Source organism: Numida meleagris, chromosome 3 (assembly GCF_002078875.1).
Source record: "Numida meleagris isolate 19003 breed g44 Domestic line chromosome 3, NumMel1.0, whole genome shotgun sequence".
Classification (NCBI taxonomy): Eukaryota; Metazoa; Chordata; class Aves; order Galliformes; family Numididae; genus Numida; species Numida meleagris.
The window spans coordinates 49,086,725-49,109,791 of record NC_034411.1 but is presented as its reverse complement, the minus strand read 5'-3'; the positions used below and the strand labels follow the sequence as shown (position 1 = coordinate 49,109,791).

Sequence of the window (23,067 nt, the reverse complement as noted above, 5' to 3'; positions counted from 1 at the left end):
GTAATCAAGGCAACAAAATTCCCATTGCAACCTACCCATTATCAGTTCTGACATATTTCTACGTTACCAGTGGATCCTCCTTTGATGAATAGTATAATTTATTAATATACATATTCTTTCAGTTCCTCTTCTTAATTGCCCATCATCTTATCATCCCAGCTGCTCTTTTACACTCAGCCCTCCCCCATATTTTTCTGCTTTTTCACTGCTTGTGCAAGCAAAGGGCCCCCAGTCCTACACTGAATTTCTAATTGGCTGCAGAAAAAGCTGAACTTGCAACCCCTGATTTATGAAGCTGTTATTCAGCCTCTTGGGAGCTCTGCTTGAGATGTAGTAGATAGATGCAGCATCCTCACGCATGTAAAGCATCTGCTCTGTCCCTGACGCTTCATTTTCACTTAGGGGTTGCAGTCAGAGCTGGAGATACATGACAAGCATGAGTCTTATTACTGCAGGAAGCAAAGTTGAGAAGTTTGAGTTTGTCAGCTTCAATAAAGCTGCCAGCATAGAAAATAAGTACAAAGAGACCTACAGAAAGACCCAGCACATAAGGATTGGTTGCCCAAAGTTTAAAAATAGTTTTAACTCACATTTTCTCTCCTGCATTTGAATCCAATCTATTCTCCTTATCAAATCAAATTATTTACATAGCATTTACATAAAACTGAAAAACTAAAATATCCATACTGACAAGGTCAGAGCAGCAAACTGATATACCACCTAGGATATTTTATACAATTAGAGAACAGATGCTGAATGCTTTCAAATACTGTCAATATCTGACCTTCAGAAGCACTTTGGCTGTTTACCAAATCAACAGTCTTCCCATTAACAAATCATACTAGCCATATATAGCCTAGTATTATATGCAATCTAATTAAATATTAAAATGGTTTAGAAATAAATGTCCCTAGAAGTGAATGTGTGATATTTTTAATGCTTTTTCTTTTAGGGCATAAGATCAGATGTGTAAGCAAGCCCAGCTTCTGTTTTCAAAGAGAAACACTGATTTCAATTAAAATTATTTAGAAATTCTCAGCACAGAATTGCACGTATCATTTGTTGTTTGAATATTAAAAACAAGAACTTGAAGTCAGCATACTTTCTGAGAAATCACCATATTTTTCTTTTATATTGGCTCTTGTCATAGGCTACTTCATAAAAATCATGAGGCAAAACAAAACACCCACAAATAAAAATTTGAAGTGCATTTTTCTTCCAAGACCATCTGAGGAGATATCTGATTCCTTTCCCAGGACCATAGTGTTACTTCATTTGGGCTGGTAGAAAGGGTAGCACAAAACTAGAAAAAAAACATCTCTGAGTTCTGCTCCAAAAACTCTTTCTGAAATGTATATTAACTGAACAATTAGTGTGCATATGCATATGGAAAAAAAAGAGAAACAATGCTGTCAAATTGAAACGTGCAGTAGACTGTATTGAAACATTGCCAACTATAACTGCCATAATCAAAAATGGAAATACACATTTATGTTCTTATCAAGTTTCAGATTTGCACTGATTTTTCTGGGCCTTGAAGGTTAAGTTAAGGGTTCACAAAACGCATATATAGAAATAAACGTTCTCCCCTCCAAGTCTGTACACTGTTAACAATTTAATTATAAAAGCTCTAAGAAAACAAATCATTCCTGTCTGCAGATTCATAACAACTCGGAAAATAAATTTTTAAAAAAAGAGGGTTAGACGGACATGATGGAAACATCTGAGCAAGCTTAATTCCTATTCAAGTAGTCCATAAAAAGGACATTAGATTTCAGTATCAAAAAGCCATTAAAATAAGCAAACAAAAATCTAATAAACAGCTTGAATTTTCAAACGGTATTTAAAATAAACCATCCACTAAAATTAAAATTCAGCCTTTGAAACAGGACTTGAACTCTGTATGCATATTATGCCCTGCTGACCCTTGCTAAAGGGTATAAGTCAATATGAAATACTCATAAATGGAGAGAGAATGATGGATTTTCTGCCAAATAACTCTAAGCAAAAATAATTCTGTTAGCTAGGGAGCCTGCCTTTATTTCCTTTGCTAAGTGATGAATTAAGAGAATCTCTTTGCACATATGATGTTTTACTGTTTGCATTTTTTAACCTCTGGCTCTTCTCTTCTTATAAATAAAAGCAATACAACCAGCAGGTAACAGAAGAACAAAGAGCTGCTTATTTGCTTCTTAGAAGTTGAGAGTTTTCAAGTGAGGTGAGATTGCCAGCTTGAGAAGGGAAGGAAAGGGAAAACACAACAGCACAGAATTTGCAAAGTCATCAGTTTCTCCTCAGTAGAACAGCATTTTATTTACTAGGATCAGAGTTTTCCATCTACTTTCTGAATGAACAGTTCTTTCCTGTCTATTTTCATCTTTTGAGAACAGTCCTGGGATGAATAATAATGGATAGGCCTCAACAGTTGTACAATCCATACTTTTAATTTACAAATGTGACTGTTGGAGAAAAGAGTGATAAGCATACATACCATTAAAATACCATGTCAGCTTGTCAGTGAACTCCTGATGCACATTTATGTTCAGTCAGCTGCCATTGCTCTGCAAAAGCCCTATCACCTGAAAGTTCCTATTACTGTAGTGCTTGGCATCTTCCCATAACCAATAGAGAGATAGTTCTTCCCCCCCCCCAAGGAATCTTATAAACTACAACCAGAAAGAATAAGATTATATACGCAGGCACTGAGGCTGAGATTACATACCTAGGAGCCACAAATCTTTAGGTCCAGGTTGGAGCTGACAACAAGAGGCATGCCTCTTGACACGCACAACAATACCTCAACCACAAGATCAGTCACTGCCAGAGCTCATGGAACATGTGCTGGTGGTGACATGCCATATACTGGGCAGTTCTCTCCTTGTCTGTAGCTAAGCAAGGAAGAGGACCCAAGTCCCAAGGACAGGTCTTCCTACGGATCTCCTAGAAGTAAAGATCACTTCATTTGCAGATTGTGGTACCACTATGCCTTGTGCAATTTAAACCAGGATCTCTGGAGCCTTGCAGCACTAACATGGCATTACCTTCCTTCCCCAAAACCCATTGCTGCAGTTGTGCTAGCACAGCTGCTTGGGCTGCTGCATTACGAATGGGGTCACAGAAAACATAGTAAAGTTCTGAATGCCCCTTATCTGGTATGTAGCACACACAAGTATCAGAGTAGGTCAGTAACACCCACTCTGATAATGCTGACAAGCACCTCATATCAGGAAACATTAGCCTTGCTTTAGCACACTTAAACTAAAAAACGTATTTGTTCAAATAGTAAAATGCTTGAATGTAGTGGCACAACATTTTGTTTCTTGTGAAAGTAAGGACTGAAGAAGTCAGAGATGGAATAATGCAATGTAAAAACTAGATGGAATCATAAAAATTAAAGGGTCACAGCATGGGTCCTCTTTCTAGTGGCAGCAACAAAAAAAATTTAAAAACAAATCTTTGAACTGAAAGTTTAAATGTAATATATCACATGTTGTACTGGTGCCAAAAGAATCTTAGCAAAAGTATTTGGGCTTTATTTCCTTTTTTTTGGAAAAAGATTACTACTAAGAAAATAGATTGAAGTATTTTATGACATTCAAAAGCCTACTGAAGATTATTCACTTAGAGTATTAAACACATATTATTTTTGTAAAGTGGCTTGTAAACTTGTTATATGAAGTCTGCTCCAAGCATACATAAAATGGATACCTTTTGAAATACAACTTTGTATGCGTTGGGCAGATAGTTAAAGCAGCTAGCATCATCAGTTTACTCTAACAAGAGCACTAGCGCAGTAAAGAGTCGATTATTTAGCTTTTAAAAATTTACTGCTTCTATCTAATTTTAAACCATTAATATGTGTGGCCATTACGCCATTAAAAAAGTGGGCCAACTAAAGAAACAGCACCAACCATTTGCAATAACCCTCTTTGCCTCCTTGTTATATTGTACTGGGAAAGACAAAATCAGACTCAGCCTTGTCTAACACAGCATCCTCCCCAACGCAGTGTGGAATAGGATGCACTTTTTAGGAGTAGGAAAGAAAGCAACTGCCAAACACATAGTCCAAGCCTGAAAGACAAAATTCAGGAGGAGTTTGGTTTAGGATTTGAAAAACATATTCACGCTTCACTTTTCTTCTGATTTACAACTCCCCCCTCAGCTGAAATACCTTCATTGAATTAAGAGACAGGGCAATCAGCAGAGTTGTTTATTGTCATAATTTCTGACACACTGACAAACATGACACAGGGAAGCTTATTTCTCTTCCTATTTTATCCTTTAGGCATCACTTGGACACTCTATGTTCACTGACAAAAAAAAAACAAACAAAACACAACAGTCCAACCCTTCTATTTGCCTTAACAAAGTAGCAAGAGAGAATCTGACTGATGGAGAAAAGAACTTGGAATTTTACACTGAGAGCGTTTTGTGACTTTCAGCCAGCAGAGAGGGAGGGATGAGCAGAAGAGAGGTGATGTAAGAAACGCTGACAACGTTGGACGTGTTAAGTGTGAGAAATGATGACCTCTTCCTCAGCAGAGCACCAGATTCATCATAAGGAGTGGCCAACTGCATTCTGCATTGATGAAGTTAGAATTGTTTCCCTTTTTGTTGTTTTTGTTGTTTTGGGTTTTTTTGGTCTTTGTTTATTGGTATTTCCTTTTCCTTCTTAGCAAGGCTGCCAGTGTACATGCTCACAAGAATAAACAAAGATTGCAAGAACTTTGTCTTCATGGCACCTGAAGGGTGACAAGTTAGAATGGGTTCTGTAATCTAGTCCCCACCATTCCTGGGTGCTATTCAAGACACCCCTCTCTGAGAAAATCTTTGTCCTTAGCAAGACATTTGAAACATCAGCAACCAGAATAAATTCAGTTCCATTGGTGCTGCTTTGCACTCTTCCTCTGCTCTCCCCCTTATGGGACATGCCTCCCACAAACTTACAGAACCCTACACCCTTCATCTCCTTGCAAACTACACTAAGCTATTTTCCCTAGGAAACTATCCCCAAAAAGAAAATTGCTGGTTGAGCAGGATGGCAAAACAACTGTGAAAAAGGCACATTTTCCTGTGCTTTGCCAACTGCCTGTCAGTAGGCACTTGTCACTTCTTGCCTTGGAGTAACTGGAAAATATATCAAGAAGGCTGCCGGTAAAAACTTCAGTCACAATTTACACCAGGCTTAGCCTTCGGCATCCACCAACTTCTGTGGATCAGCCACGTGTTTGACATTACTCCTTGACGCTTCTAGATCTGAAGACAGCAATGAAGAACAACTTTGGGAAGAAAGAAGTTAACACAAAAGAAAAAATAACACAGGACTCTGCTTAAATGCTGAGCTCCCATTCCTAGACTCTTCGCTGAGGTCCCAAGCTGCCCTCGGTGTTCAACAATGAGGCTGAATCAAAAGCGAGTGAATTAGAATCAGTTTAACAGGTCAGCCTTGGCAAGCTTGGATGGTGACTGTCAAGATGGATATACAGCGTGCTGCAGTCCATAACATCTTCACCCAAGCAGTGCAGCCACTGCAATGGGACATTCACGCTTGCAGAAGTGATGGGAGATGGAATGGACAAGCTGAGCTTAACAAGGGCTGCTCTGAAAGCAACGCCTCCTATTTTATTATGCTGGCCTATGACATCAGAGGTGGATGCTGGTGGTATGGCAATAGAAGTTGACCCTTCCTCCAGTATTCTGTTACATTTTGTTGCCATGCAACAGATGGCAGCAGGGGGCAGTCGGACAAAATGGTGTCTAACACTGAAGTGCAGGTGAAGCAAAGGTGCGTCACTGAATTCCTCCATGTGGAAAAAGCAGCACCCATTGGCATCCATCAGCATTTCTGGAACAGTGATGGAGACCAAAGTGTGGATGTATGCACACTGAAGCAATGGGTGGAGCATTTCAGCAGTGGCAACAGCAGCGTGGAAGACAAGCCACGTACCAGACAGTCATGCACATCTGTCTTACCATGAAATGGAGAGCATCTTGAACAGCTCATCTGCGCAAGTTGGTAGATTACAACCTGGGAACTGTGTACAGAGCTGAATATCAGCTTAAATGCACTGAAAATGAGGGCTGCAATATTACAAAGTTTGTGCCAGGTGGGTACCACAAATGCTCACAGAGGAACAGAAGGAACACCGTATGCAAGTTTGTCAGGAGCTATTGAACTAATACAAGGCTGAAGGTGACAGTTTCCTGGATTGCATCATTACTGGTGATAAGATGTGGTGTCACCACTATGAGCCGGATTCAAAATGAGTCTACGGAGTAACAACGTGAATTCTGCATCAAAGAAAAAGCTCAAGATGTACTCCTCAGCAGGTAAAGCAATGCGCATTGTCTTTTGGGATAAGAAAGCGGGGATCCTTCTGAATTTCCTGGAACCCAGACAAACCGTCAACTCTGAATGCTGCATCATGACACTGACTAAGCTGAAGGCTCAAACTTCCAGAGTCAGGTCAGAGAAGAAGGCAGTCTTCCTCTTGCATTGTGATAGTGCCAGGCCCCATACCGGTTTGACGACTGTGGAGCTCTTTGCCATTCTTGGATGTACTGTCCTACCACATCCATCATAGAGTCCAGATTTGGCACCTTCTGACCTCTATTTTTTCAGGCTGATGAAAGATGGACTGCATGGGCGATATTTTTCTAGCAACAATGCCATCATAGCAACTGAAATAGATTTTTTTATGAGCGCGGCATGCAGGCTATAGTTCATTGCTGGCAAAAATGTATAGCTAATGGTGGTGACTGTTGAAAAATAGTGTTATGTAGCTAGAATTTGCTCTATCAAATAGTGTAACTGTGCTCTTTGTAGCTGGTGTAGATTCCATGGAAATAAATAGAAGGCATTACTTTTGAAGTGACCTAGGTATGAGGCTTCAGCTAGTTTGAACTTAATGAGGGACTGTGATTCCCTTGGATACCTGACATCAAAGCAGGGAATGCTTTTCGTTAGAGAGAACTCACAACAGGGCTCAGCAGTCGCACTTTTAGATTTTTATAAACAAAACTTGTACAATACTGTTCACCTACAATATTCAAAAGGCACAGCACATTGCAATTCCAGCAGAATGAGCAGGGAAATAGGCAGTGTAGACAAGAGAAAGTCAGATTTAAAAATAAATATTAAATGAACATTTTCAGGAAGAGGCCGCTTTTTTTTTTTTTTTTTTTTTTTTTTTGCATTGGCAGCGAAACACAGTCACATAAACAGTGGGACCTACAGAACTGAGACCGGTGTCTCACTGCTGGCTGTCCCAACTCACCCTCCCCTGCACCAGCTCTGGTGTTTTTGTGACTCTAGGCTGAACTGCTGCTGTGTTAAGTCAGCAGAAATTGGAGCCAACAAAAAGGGCAATAGGTTTATGCCGCCAGGAAGTCATGAAAAAATGGTTGAGGACAGGCTGAGAAAGGAGACAGGCTGCTGCAGCCGTGCAGGCTCAGCCTGATTAGCCATTGCATCTACAGTAGATTTACTGGTACCTTCCGGTTCCAAATGGGGCTATACTTTTATAAACGTATATTTCAACAAAAATACCATCTTACGTAATATTGTCTCATTTTCCTCCTGCTGCATGTACAAGTTTGCCCAGTCATCGTCTGGCAAAAGAAGGAAGGGGAGTTTTTGTTGTTGTTGCCATTGCTTTCAGTCAAGAGCCATTCTCCAGTTTAGTTTATCAAGTGGCCACACAAACAGATGTGCTGGCAAAAGTGAGTGGCTGCACAGGACTGGAAACAAGCAGCTGGAGGAAGAAGGCTGTTAAACCAGCACAGAAAACAATATATGTACTGGTGAAACTGGTGCAAATTCAGACCATACTAAAGAGAATAGTATGGCCTACAGAGTTAGAAGAGTTCTGCTCTGAAGTAATTATGCCATAAGTGATGAGTTTTTAATTATTTTACTTATCTCACATGAATAAACTAGCATTCTTAAAGTACTTATTCTATTACACAGAAAATGGATTTGATTTCTAACCATCACACATTTCTCATGTTCCTGCTTTGGACACAGCTGCACAAGGCTGAGAACTATGCTCATAGCTCATGGTCCCCGAAATGTCTCTCCTGACCATGCAGTCCTGCCACTTATCTTATGCTATTCCCAGTGCTTCTTGGATTCTTTCACAAGATTACGCAGCTACCCTACACATGGCAAAACACAGAACTGAAATAGCTCTGCTAAGAGCTAATGAGCATCAGATCCAATGTGAGAACTGGACTGGGAATGCACAATTAGTCAGTGGCAAAAGAAAAACCGAGAGCAGTGAAAATCTCCTAACAAAAGCAAGTAACTAAACTCGTTCAAGATAGTTACATTCTGCAGCACAGCTATCCTGAATTCCCACCATCAGTATGAACAATAGCCTTCCTCCCTGAATTTCGGTGGCAACACAAGGTTCAGGCACACAGTACACTGAGCTGAGTGTGGGCAGTTACCAGCCAGCTGCTTTGCTGTGCAGCTTCATAGGGCACAGGGCTCACTGTTCACACAGATGTGACCTCAGTGAAGGCTGGTGCACACCTAGCTGTCCTTCCAAACCTCAGTTTGGTAGGAGAGTATTGGACAACATTTAATAAACCACTGAGTGCTACATACAGTCTCTGCCCATATATCCTGCAGAACTGTTACTAGAAAGTGCATTTGTCAAAGTGCAAATCTTGGGCTAAATAAAACCATTTACACTAGTGACTATCTGCAAAATTTACGTAGGCCATTCCAGGAACTATTGTTGTTAATAACACTCAAAAGAACATGGTGATGTTCTTTGCTCAGAGGAGAGAAGGTAGCCTAATTTTGGACCCAGTTTCATTAGGACTTGAGTTCTGTAGATAGAACAAAGTCTGGAACAAAAGCACTTAGCTGGCAGCACACCAAGATTTTCACCTGCTGCAGCTACACTTTGTCCCCAATGAGAAAAGCTGGTGCCAAAGACAAAGCCAAAAAAAAAGAAAAAAAAAAATTAACGACAAACAAGTGGACCAGGCAAAAGAAAAAAGCATGAAATGCATGCATGTGCTCTCAGTGCTTGAGAAAGACACTGAATACTGAGTAATCCAAACCCAAGACGGTACTTTTTGAGCTCCAGAACATATAACAAAGCTCAAGACAGCTGTCAACCTACTTCCGTTCAGATGGGACAAAAATAACTTCTCCACTGAAGAGATTGCTTATTGGAGAAACAAAGTCACTGCTCCTATGAAAAATGTTAGCTACCTCAAATGCTTTTACTTTTTACTCTGCTTTTTACAAGGCCATACACAAATTGATAAACCTTAATGAAATGTTAATTCTATACTCATAAAATAAATGTATTCAAAATTCAGAAGTACTCTTTGAGTGGAAGCTTGATTCTTAAAGAATGAATGAGCAGACCCAATAGTAGCAATGAAGGAAACAACTCTTCCTTGAAATGACCGTGCATTTTAAAAAGAACATGCAGCAGTGCAAGACATACCCAGAGAACCTTGAAAACCTTATGTCCCGTCACCTTAACTGCAATACAAAATTGACTCTAGGAATTGATATTGTTAATAATGCTCTAATAAGAATCTAAAAATCATTGCATGTACTTCGCTGTTCCATTAAAGAGTATTTCTTCTAGGCACAGAAGACTATGGGAGATTAGAAACTTGCTTCTATAAAGACGACCAGCCAGAAATAAGAAAACAGAAAACCCATAAACATTCTTTTTAAAGAAGTAAGACTGCAAGATAATGGAATATAGATAAACAGAATTTCTACCTGTTCAACACTTTTGTTGTTACCTAGAGATTAATAAAATGACATTATTCGTTTATTTTTATTTTTCCCTCATAAAGTCAATATGATATACAACAGATTTCAACCTTTTATACTTTACTGGAATAATTTTTACTGCTTTTAAGTATCCTGTAAGATTTATCTCCATCTTCTTGTTGGCTAGTGAGCAACTTGGTATAAGAGATCTTTCCAATCTCTCTCTGTGAATATGTAGGCTAGGATGATTTGTATTATGACCAAAAAAATCTACAACAAGGCACTATAAAACAACACAAACATCTCCCTCATCCTTTCTAGGATTAGCAATGAATTTAAACAGAAACAATGTTTTCAAGTAATTTAGTTCTCTTTATGTAATTTAGGGCAACATGTAGGTAAGACAGAATACACACATATTTCTCTGCAAGATTCAGGGTACTAGAACACAAAGCCTTATGTTTCATATTACTGTACCTCTTCAAAAGCTTTGTTGCGTAGATATTCAAAGAGCAATTTTAGGATTAATTTAAGCCAACCTGGCTTCTGCCTGCTCTCCCACTGTTCCTAGTTGCATGTTCTTTCTGTCTCCTTTGCTTCAGTACCAGCTGTAGTGCAATTGTAGTAAGTTCAAGAAAGCTCAACTAGCTGAAAGCTGATCGCTCATTCCCACTGGATTATGATTTGGCTCTAAGGCAATTACTTCAAGGTAGGTCTGCTGTAGTTCCCTTATCTCCTTCCCCAGTCTGTTTCATTTGTTCATTTCTCCGATAACAGGTCCACAAGGGTGCTCAGTACACAGATGAGAATAGCTGCAACAGCGTGAAGGCATTACTACTGCAAGGTAGCAACACCTCTTATGTTTTAAGAATTTTGAAGTTTAAAAATAAAAGCCAATTTTTATAAAATTTAGTTCACTGTTCAGCACTTGAGCCACAAGTTTATTTTGCCTGCCACCATAATAGTTGGTTCTGCACGTCTACTGTTGTTCCTGCTGTAAGACTTGTGCATGCTGAATTCTTGTCATAAAAAGAGCCCACCCATTCACATGCTTTCATAGGAACACCAGGACCTCATGGCGAAGTTTTACAATGCAGATGAGCCAACCTAATGGTTCACTGTCACCAAAATAAGGAGGTCTTACTCTTTCTTTCACCACTTCCTCTCTGATGTTGCTCTGCACTGGCTCAGGAACAACTGACCCCTGATTTGGCTGAGCTTACTGCACTGGCAGAGAAATAATCCAACAGGAAAAGTGAATGGTTTTTGTCAGTTTATCTAAAGAGATCAGATGGATAAAGACAACTTTTTCCAATGAAATGGTGCCTTTAACAGGTTTGGCTAACTTCAAAATGATGATGGGAACACCTCAGGCAAAGGGTAGAGCAAGAGAAGAGCTTTGGGATTTTTCCCCACATTCACCTTAAGGTTATTTAAGATTATTAGGTTTTAAAACAGTTATTCATTCCAGCATTGAAGTAGCATTATTACTTTCATTGCTATCTTATCCTTTCACTTACATCACTGCTTGCCAACTAACCAAGAAACTTCACTTAGTAAACAAAATAATTACTTACCTACAAAACCCTTTTCCCCAACTAGTTTAAGGGCAATTTTATCTGCCAAAATGGAAGAATTTCCATGTGCAATGTTAGCAAAAGGTCCAGCATGAACAAATACTGGCGTTCCCTGAATGATAAAAAAAATATTTTTCATTAGTTCAATGGATAGGCAAGAACACAAACTCAATAGACTTGCAAACTAATAAAGATGATGTACAAATCAAAAGCATGCAGAGCAAGAAAATGGAAATTCAGAAACTATTAAGCGTATAATAAAAGTTGCTGTTTTCCCTTGCCCCACAAACACAGCACTGTTATCAAGAAAACAGGTGTTATAGTCAAAAAACATCCATTTTCTTCCGTAAATAATATTTTCTGTTGTAATCTAAGTATCTCACTTAAGTTTCACTGCATAACATCAGTGAAATACTTAAATTACAATAGAAAATATTTTCCAATTTCACTAACAATGAATACAAATCTCTCACAAATATCAACAACGAACACCTGTTCTTATTGCTTCCTATAGAAGCAATTATACATCAATAACTGTTTTGCTTAGAACAAAGACAGGTACCATTTCTTTGCCACTGGCACATAAGTTTTCAGGCTTGTTTTAAGAAAACTTTTTTTTTTTTATTGAAAGTAGGAAGAGGGGAACATACATACGTATTGGCAAAGGATGTTCTTCAGAGACTAGACAACTGAGTTAGAACCTAAAGACAATTCTGCCTCATACATGCCAAAGAAAAAATAGTAGAAAAGTAGCAGAAAAAGTAAATAAAGAAATCATGCACTGTAACAAGAAGAATGGTATGGATTACTACTGTCACAACATACTGATGTCAGTGTTTATTTTGTTCTTGTTTTCTGTCTGATAATGATTATATACTGCAAAATCTGTAGGGTTTTACGCATTTACACAAAAATTTAACTTGAACTAGGTACACTTTCAACATTTTATAACATCTGGGCATTAATCTAATGGCAGGTATGGTGCAAAATACAAGATTATCCCAAACGGGCTTGGAACTTACTTAAAATGCAGCCCTTCTCTATCCACCGAAGCCTATCCTTTCTCAGGTTTTACTTCTGCCTTAACACAGCATTTACCCTCATACCATTCAAATAAATAAGACTGCAGTTTTCAGCTACTAGACTGAAATCCACAGGATTTATTCTCATTTGTGTTTTATCATTAAGGAAGTAAAATTAAACAATGAGTTCTTAATTTCTTGTGGCAAGCAGTTGCAGGGCCACTCTCATTACAACCTAGCACATAAATGAGCATGGAAGCAGAAGCACAGGTGATGAAAGAGCAGCTCATGCCATACCTCAGCAACTATACGCAGAGGGGCTAGAAGGGCCGCAACGCCTCCTGCACACTCGTCCTAAGATTTCGTCCACACAACATGGATGGGAAGAGATTTGGATTGTGGGATCCAACATCCAGAATATCAGTACCAAAGAGACCCCTTGCCACATACTTGAAATCAAAACCACTTCTAAACTCCTGACTTGGAAAGATGGCAATCCTGGAAGGAGAATAGTCTAGGTACTTCAGAGAGTGAACTCCAGCAGAGCCTCTGGAGCCTCCAGCACAGCCTGGAATAGAGACAACAGAATCTTTCCCAGCCAACTTCACTCACTCTGTGTCAGTCCAGCCACCTCACTTATTTTCTTTACATTCTTAATAAGCTACGTCAGGAAACAAAGAGTGGCACAGGGATGCATTCTGCTGACTGTTCTCAACACAGGAAATTTTATTATCCAAGTTTTAGTACAAGCAAATAAACTCTGATTGTCAATAAATACCTAAAGTTATCTGGCAGCTAGAGGGGTGTTTATAATACTACCATCTTTACTGTGAGTGGCACGTTGAATGTAACATGAGCAGACCATCACAGAGCAGCTACACTGCATCTACAGAGAGTTGTCCCATACAGCAGCTGCTCTGTTACGCGTGGTATAAATAAAGGCTAAACATTATGGGATCAGCTCACAAGGGAACAAATCTGTCATGACAAATGCGGATAAACACTACAAAATCATTATGTGCAATTCAAACAAAGTAATCTTAGTTCTTCAGTACTAGATACAAGTTCTGCTGAAGACAACATTTATTATAGGTGGAGTCAACAACACTGAGCTAGCATTTCCCTTATTTTCCATTTGGAGATTTTCCTGTCATTCTTGCTTATAAAACAGTCAATCACTAACTCCTTGAGGTGGCACTTCTGGTGACAGAATAAGAGGGTCATGACAGAAGTCAACCCAGCAAGAAACATCTTCAAAAAGAGCAAATTAAAATACACTTATCAATTAATGTATAAAAACAAAGAAACAAACACAACATTCACACTAGTTCCATGCAGGACTGCTATTTGGTCATTTTTTATTTTTATTTTTATTTTTTTTTTAAACTTCTAGACCTCTTATGCAGTGTACACAAGAGTCCTTTTAAAGCTAGTGCACATCTGCTGAGTAGGCCATTCTTCTCTCTCCTTCAGAGGTTCTTAGAAGCAATTCCTCACACCATTACAGCTCAACAGCATACCTGTGTACAGGCTCTTGGCTAGATTATAGAGAAATACAACTATCTCAACAATGGCTACTTGCAGGCACAGCCACTACTATTTGCAGTATACCAAATTAACTGCCAATATCAGCTAGAACTCACCCAGAAGATCTCCTGCTGCCCCTCCTCAGGCAGTCTAATGTTGCCATTGTCCAACATCAAAGTGGGTCTGCCTTGCTGAAGAGTTTCATCCCTAACTTGCAGAACAGGCTCACGGCACAGTCTGAGCTACATTTGTGCTCTGTATAATTACATTATTTTGTTTTTCAACATCTCTGTGCTGCAGACACTCAAAGTCCTTATCACAGGATCATTTCTGATGTTACTGTTGTCAACTCATAGTGTTGATGGTAGAGGTCTTTACGTTTACGCCAAGAAACTGTTTTCCCTGAAGGAAGCAGGATTACGTTTCCCAGTTACTTGCTATTGTTACATCTTTGGAAACTTGAGATTCCTTTTCTTTTGGATGCTGCTTATTAGGATTATTTCAAATGTAGTTTGGGCTTCGCATCTCCTCATTTTGGATTGTGAGAAAAATAAGGCTAGTAATTCACACATATCAGAAATACATTGTTCCTTACAGCAAAAGGGATATTATTATATCCATCACCTCAGGGTATGGTAAGGTTAGTCTGGTTTAAAATCTGTTGTACTGGAAGATTCTAAACAGATGTGTCCCTTTTCTTTTTGGAAAAATTGGAGTTACTATATTAGCTACTTGACCTTTTAAATAAATTAATAGTAATGAGAGCTATTTATTAACAAAATAGAACATGAAACAAGCTTGAAGCTCAAGAACAGTAACAAAGGCATGAGCAGTAAGAGTAGACTATTGTATCTCTACACACGATCAGCACCACAGTCCAAGAGGCATGCACCATCTAAAGCACAGCATTATCTTCAAAAAGATTTAGACAAGCTGGAGATTTTCATTCTTGGATAGATGACTAATATTAGTCTGCAAGCCAACAGTATTCAAAGGGTGAAAAAAGTCTTCAAATGGAAGGAGTGTGAAGTAGTCTTCTGAGCTGGTGGTAGTTTTAAAAATAACTTTGTAAAAATAATTTTTGGGAAAAATATTCTTGGATTCTGCAGTCAGGGCCCTCCTAACAAGCAACAGTGTTTGATGAAAGCTGGCAAATGTTTCAGCCATACCATAGTTCAAACTAGGAGAAAGTACCACGTAAATGGCAGAAATTTTTAATTGCATTGAAATGAGAATATAAAGAAATATAGTGAAAAAAATAAAAAGCACGCAAGTTCCAGAACAGAATGCCTATCAACTGAAATCAACTCTTCTTACAATTATAATTGTCTTTTAAAACACTATAACAAAACAGTATTTTCTAATAGGTATGTGAAGTGCAATTAGAGAAACTAATTTGTCAGTGATGCTTAACACACGTTATCTTTGTGGTGATTGAATACACATTTCTGGCCGTTACATTTTGGATTCTATTTGACCTCTGGTTTCTGTTGGTAGATTTTTTGTATTAACTTCTGACACATATACATGTTTCATGCAGCCACATGAAAGAACAGATGTTTTTTGCAGGAGAAACAAATTAGGATTCCTACAGGAAAACAACATATACTATGACTTAAATTCTAATACCTGAGAATAGCAAGTTGTCACTATCCAAACACAAAAGCAAAAATGTATTTATGACTTCGATATGCTGTGAAAAGAGACCTATGATCTAGGGACTGTGCTGATATCTTTCCACACTTCACAACTCCTCACAGTACAAAGAACTGTTGTGAGATATTCCAGCTATGTAATTTTGATAGTCAAAATTTGAATAAAATGAATTAATTTTTCTCCAAATGCATTTGTTTCCAAATCTATATTATTTCCCTATTTTTCTCTCTCCCTGCCCCATGGATGTCATTCATTGTTCAGCGTACTGCTGAAAAAGCAAATACTAGTCTACCCAGTCACTAAGTTAGATGGTACTAATCCTGCTTTCTTTGAGCTGTTGGAAGAAAACTCACTAGGACAAGTATAAATCATTCCTTTTACAGAGCAGAAAGGCTTTATTTAGTCCCTGAAGGTGCTATGGCAGGAAAGATTGGCTGGTAGCCTTCTTTTGAAAATCTGTAAACAGGCAGAAGGACTCTATTTTTAAATGGCACATAATATAACTCTGAATAGAATGGCCTCAGTGAAGCATCCACCTTCCACTGATAATGATAGGATCATTACCATGAGAACATACATGTAAAGCAAACATATAAAAAGGAAACTTATACAAGAGGAAGATGGGAAACAGATGGAAGTCTATGACTCAGAAGTCCAACTTGCTTTCCAGTGTGCTCAGGAGCAGTTCAGCAATTTACTGCAGCTTGTTTGCAGCTCCAGGCAAAATTATGTCTAAAGCAAGGGTCTCAAACAAAGGAAAATTTTTTTAAAAAAGGCACAAAAGATATAAATGCAACTAGAGTTATCAGTTAACATACAGCAACAAACATTTGCTAAAATACCTTTATAGAGTTGACCCTGCCTTGAACCTTGAAAGTTAAGTGCAGTCACTAGAGAGAAGTACTGCAAGGACAATACGGAATTTGAAAGCTGGAGAAGGGCAGACATTGCAAGCCATACTCACCTCTAATGTTTGCATTAGTGTTGGCTTAATCGCATCTTTCATCAAAACTGCCAGAGCACCTGTTACTCCCTAAAAAAAAAAAAAAAAGAGTTCATATTTTAAGGAAGTCAGTTTTAAAGTGCGATGTTTCTGAGATACAACTGAGAGTAATGTTAAAACAGGATAAAGAAACTTACAGTCCAAAGGAGAATGTGCTCACAAATTATAATGGATAAGTAGTATTAGCGTTTCATAACATGTATGTTTAGAAGTTACCTCAAAATTTCTAGCATATTGTATTACAGTGCCAGAAATAGTAGTAACTGTACTCTGAGTACAATCTAGGTAAAAGACAGAAGGTTAATATTCTTCAGAAACAGAATATTAAGTGATCAGCATGAGGATGTTCACAGGAAAAAAAAAGATGAAGTTGAAGCCAAGGTCTCTGAGATTTGACAAAGCAAGATGACAATAACTTGTTAAAACTGCCTAAAGAAATGACAGATGGATTTCTTTCACAACTGAATCAATAGTGTGAATCAATAGCTAGCAACAACCAGAAAGGGTAACTTGTAAGACCTGTATGTGTAATAGACACTGGAAGAAAGCAGGCACAGAGTAGATAGCAAATGCATCCTGAGATCAAAAATTAGAGGTGACTCATTGTGATGACAAGAGGACAAAAGGAGCTGAAGGAATCACTGTGTTCTAGTTTTAAAAAACATCTTATTCTTCCCTGAAAATGTTGATGGATATTAAGTATAAATTTAACATTGACTAATTTTAAAAGAGAAAATCATGACTTCCTTATACAGCATTCACACTAAAATTCAATGTCCATTTTATTAAAAAAAAACAAACAGAACAATTGAGTATGCACAGCACTATCAAACTAGAAGCAGAGTGCTATCTAGAAACCACAAAACATATATTACTATTTATTCCTAAATTATTTAGATTCTGGTAAGAGAATTTATTTGCTTTTGAAAGAACTCAATAATGGATAGAAAAACAAAAAGCAGCAGTTCTACAAGGAGTAACTCAAAGGTTTGCCATAGAACACACACAAAAAAATTAATACATTATTATATTGAAAAGAAACATTAAAGCCAAATAAAAGTAAAAGCTGCCATAAACTGTTTGAAATGAAGGCTGAAAACCACAGATCTGTTATCTGAGTAACCTATTAGGAGCCAAACTATAATGTTCAAAGAATAGCAACAAAAATAGTGTCTGTGCTAAAAAACACTGTGTTAAAATCCTAATTATAGATAGAGACACTAAAGTACACCATCATTACATTAATACAGCATTTTTATATGAATTAAAATTCCCCCCAAGTATCACATCTGAACGCATACTTAACAAGAAAACAAATAATTATGTTTGGCCTCAGATAAAAGTGAACTGAAAGCAAAACAGTAGAACTGATTTCTACTAGAGCATAGCAAGTGTTGCTTTAGAGGAGAGTTAAGGGAAAGACCTTTTCTCCCCCATTTTGGAAACCCATACCATCTGCAAACCCCAACAGATTCACAACAATGTAATGAGAATCAGGTAGCAAAACAATCTAGTCTTTCCTCTTCTGAATTGGAAAAGCATAAATTTCTGTTCCTTAACTTATTAATTTCTACATATTCTATTCCTAACTTTAGGATCAAAAGCCAAGGAAACTCCAGAGCACCAGCCCTCTGTGACAATGGGTGAGATTAATCCTGGTGCTAATCTCTCCACAGACTCAAATAAAAGTAGTTGAGTATATAGGTCCAAAGAAAAGGAAAATACTTTAAAAAGAGTAACAAAATTATTATTGCTTTTCATTTTCACAGGTTCTTTTATAGCAACTGATTGTTTTAAGTAGTTTATAATTTTACCAATTATTTTTAGATAATGAAGTTAAACACGTGTAACACATCCCAACTGTCAAACATTTCATGAGGATTCACTTCACCAGTATCCTGTAAAATTTTCTGATGTTAGAATAAAATGCAACTTCAGTATTTTATCCATAAACAAGTCCTCTTTTTATGATCACATGAAAAGAGCTGCTATTGATGTTGCCTTTGATATCATCTAATTTAGTCTCAAAAGTTTTTCTAAAGTGGGCATATTTTTAGGCTATTAAATCTTAAATTTGTTTAATATAAAAGCTTCCTTTATAAAAAATGATGTAATTCACTTCTAAAATTTGAAGAACTTAGAAAATGAAATAGAAAATTCCCAGTTCCACATTAACAATTTAAAATAACATGGAACAATTTTCATTTAAACCTAGCTCTTAATCCTTTTAATTTCTGAAAACAAATACATTCTCTCAACTATTTATCACAACGTGGAATTTGAATTCATGAAAAAAAAATCAGTTTTCAATATATCTAATTAATAGATCTATAAGCCTCTTGTTTTCCTGTTTTGTTTTTAAATCAATTCCAAGCCAGCTGATACAGCTTTCCTCAGATCAGTGGCATACTTCTATCCCACCTCTCCAACCCAGCAGAATGAAACAGCGCTTATGCCTAGTTGCTAGCAACACAGTCCTGTAATGCCTAGGTGAGTTCATGTTCTGTCTCAGAAAACAGGACCGCATACATGCACTAGTCAGGAGGTTTCAGGCAATAGAAATATCTGAAGAAAAAAGTTGTTTAATTTTATTCAGTTTCTTCCTCTCAGTTTATCCAATGTCATATAGCATAAGTTATTCATTTGCCATCCACCCTTATGCTAAAAGAGAAACAGCTGCTGATACTTTCAGTACATGGACAACGAAGTAGTTTACAATCTTATCATGTAAAAGCCAATTGTAAAAGTGCTTCAAATTTCAGAGGAAAAAAAATGCCAACAGAAAACTTTACATCAGGTCTACCAACTGGTCAATGGCAAGATTAACTACCCGAGAAGCTAGGGATCAGACCTAATGTTCTTCTGGGAAACCTGCTGGAGGACTGACAAGTGTTAACTCATGCCAGCTGTAACACCTGATTAGAAGTTTCAGTCATCTGCTTCATGCTTGTTAAGACAACCAAGCTCATTATTCAGAACAAGAATGCAAACTACACTGACTGGAAAGAAGACTTTTGGGGAGAAGATGATGATGACAACAAAGATGAAGGGGAAAAAAAAAGGGATGCTTCTTCCCCCTCCTTCCTCTCCAAGTCCATAATGACTCGTATCTTCTCTCCCTTGCTTTCTGATAGTTTTTCACCAATCTGGTAAAACAACAAGGCAAAAAATATACAAATACTTCCCATGCATTTTCACATTATCAAAAGCTTCATTCACACTAGACACGCATCTGGACACAACTCATTGTATTCCTTGCTGGAAACAAAGAAAAGGAGATGAAAAGACTCCACTTAGTGCACATCATATCTGTTTGCCTTCGTGGTTTTGAATACATTTTGAGACAAAAACAAAATTAGCCTATATTTTAATATCTTTCTGCCATGACTCTGCCAAAATAAATTTTTCATTCCCTCCTATCCCCAGTCCTCCAAGCAGCTAGCAAACAATTGCCACAGCTCACTGGATCTGATTTGCCAAGATATTTGAGGAATCATGTTCCTTTTTCTAATTCAGAGGAAGTAGGCAAACGTTTCCATAAAGGAATTAGAGACTTAGACACTTACACAACAATTAAGTATGTAAGGAGTCTAAGGATCATTATCTTTCTACTAACTTACTGTTAGGAGAAAGAAGCTGGAGTCATTATCAAATGTAATTTGGACACCCTTCTCTCCTGCATTCCCTACTGGAACCGTTATTGAGTACTTCTGAAAATAATACCCCTTCCAACAGTCATGGGTGCAGATATGATCCCCAGGACAACACAAAGATCACAGAGCAAAAAGTAAATTAAAATTACACATGACACAGGAAAAGCAAACTTAGATGAAAATCCACACTCAAAATCACTTCCACAGGAACAGTCTCTGAAGTTTATCAAGAGTGGAAATGAAAGCCAGCAACAGATGATAAGGAAGGACACTGAAAGTAACTGCTGAGAAACGAATAAGGGTTATACAGACTGAAAAGCAGAGAAACATTGCATTTCTTTGTAGGAAAAATGATTAAGTACATATAATTTCCTTTTGTTTGAAACTATAGTCTCTGACAAAACGATAATATTTTTTCTACAGTATCAGTTCTGTAAAAAACTGAACCTTAAACTGTAAAACAAGAAGGGCTGCAACTACTTGTGTCTAAAGTAAAGTATGTACACACTGTTTCTGTTGAGCCAGTGAACAAAACATATTCAGCTGGCAGATCACTTATAAAAATAAATATGAAGCTTTATTATTTTCCTGGAATTACTGAAATGTAACAGCATGGCACAGAAAGCAAACTGAGAATTCTTATTTAAAAAAAATAGTGACATTTATTTAATATATTTCATAGCTGCTGAAATACTAATCTAGGGCATACATACACATTTAATTTCACACAAAGATATGGCATGTGTCCATCAAAAGTCTTCTATACTGTAAGAGCCAAAAACCAATTCAGTCTTCAAAATACTGTACAATGAACACCACATTTTGGCAAAGACTTCTATACATTTCATTACAGAGGCCAGATATTTAATCCATTACTCTTGTGGAAGAAGACTTCTCGACTCATGAAATATTCAATTTATCTTTTTTCTATTACCCCTAGCTGGCTGCTGCATCTGGTTTATATTTACCAGTGTGTATTCTAGGTTTCACTATTGTATTATTATAAATATGTTGGATATACAGTCAAAATTAAGAGCAATTTTGTTTTTGTCAAGTATATTGTGTGTACCTCTGGAAACAAATCACAAAGAAGGGTTTAGTGGTTTTGGTTCAAAGAGATTTCAGTGAACTAAGGACTACTGTCAAACATTTAAATAAACTCAACCATGTCACATACATAAAAAGACAAACTCCAGAATTTATTTATTTTTTTAGTTAGGTAAGACTGACCAGCATCCATTAGTCACTTTGTGTGAGTACTTCTCACGATAAAGCTGTCATTAAAATTTGTTAAAACTATAAGCAATCACAGTACTTTGGGCTGAAATGTTCCATACCAAACCAGCTATGGTAGATTCAAGTTTTTAATCTTGATCTTGTTCTATGAAAACATAAGCCAAAATGATTGAACTGCTCTTGGAGTGAGAGCACTGGAAAAGTAAGCAAGTAGAGTGTTGTCATTCCGTTTTCTTGAAGTCTTCCTTTTCTGAGTTGTAAAGGTTTGTTGTTGTTGTTGTTTTTTGCCTTCTCTCTGCTGCTGATTCTGAAGAAGAATCAAAATTCAGGAGGAGAAAGGCTGCACTTCAAACCTCTTATCAAATCCTAAAATTTACTCAAGATATTAAACTTCATAAAGCCAAAGCTACAGTTCACAGATATTCATTTGTGAATGGTTAGTTCTGCCTCATCCTGTCTATAAAGCTTTGGCTGCAATATGCAGTGTGCTTACAGCCTGGGGTGTAGCAACTAAATCTACACTCTGCATCAGACTCTTAGTCTGGACATCCATACCGCAAACAAAGATGTCTTCCCCTTGATCCTAAAGGAACCCTCTTCAAACACGTATGAGACAGAAACTGAGTAGTCCAAAGCAACAAGAGTCAAAAACTGAGCATGCAGAAGTACAGTTACATAGGCAGTACAAGCAGCATAAGAGTGCATACTGAGATTAAAGTCTAGAAATAGAATGCTTAGTTGCAAGCTATTCAGACAGACTGATCACCACTAGGAATAAAGCTGAAATAAAGTTGAAGCACCGCTCTACAGAACTGAAATTTATCTTCTGCATGTGTATGACTTATGGCATCGTATGGTGTTTGATCATACATCTCCTGCTACTATTCCCAGAGGATTCAACTTTATGCAGTTCACTTTCACAAGCATAGTACAGTACGGTTATTAATAAGCCCGCTTCCCCTTGTAAAAAGTAACCAGTATTGAATTTGATAATTTTTCCTTTTAGGACATTTCTTAAAACCCAGTATCATGGCATGTTACTTATTCACCAACATTAATAACTACAAAGAAATGAACGGACAAGGATTTAACTCAAAAGTATTCACTAACTTGGAGTGCCCACTCTGAAACAACATAAAAATAATTTTTCCTGATCCTGTTCAAACTTTCTAATGGTTTTTCACCCTTTCCATAGATTTGAATTGTTTAGCTCCCAGGTATCGCACCATATGGAGGAACACAAAACTTCTTATGTATCATAAGATTCAGAGAGACAGCATCATACACAAACTCCATGAGAAGATATAATAATTAAATTCAGCTCTCTGAAAAGGCACTTTTCTGCCTTAACCATGAAACCACACTCCTTCCTATAGTTTTCATCCTCACATCTACCACATTCTGCAAGTAAGGATGTAGGAGTTTCTCCACAGTTACAACCTGTGCTCAGATCGTCCCTTGGCATAGCATGAAGAGAACTTGAAGAAGAATCCAACAGCATAGCTGCAGATGGTACTAACACATATTCTTGACACTGTGATTTATTTTTTTTTGCCCTCTGGGTAGTTCTTCCTTTGCATAATATAGAACAATATAGAACACTGCTTTAAAGAAGTACTGGAAACACATGTTCAGCACAACT

The 23,067-nt window shown here is 37.5% G+C and overlaps 1 protein-coding gene across 7 annotated transcripts in view; it reads right to left on the bottom strand.

The window, feature by feature from the left end:
* Positions 1–23,067, bottom strand: part of MTHFD1L (methylenetetrahydrofolate dehydrogenase (NADP+ dependent) 1-like) — a 148,499-nt gene that overhangs the window by 75,705 nt on the left and 49,727 nt on the right. For all 7 annotated transcript variants that reach the window (XM_021390182.1, XM_021390184.1, XM_021390181.1 and 4 more), the window contains 2 exons: positions 16,498–16,566; positions 11,329–11,440 (listed from right to left, as the gene is read on the bottom strand). In XM_021390182.1, coding sequence (XP_021245857.1) covers positions 11,329–11,440; positions 16,498–16,566 — 181 coding nt within the window. The remainder of the gene's footprint in view (positions 1–11,328; positions 11,441–16,497; positions 16,567–23,067) is intronic.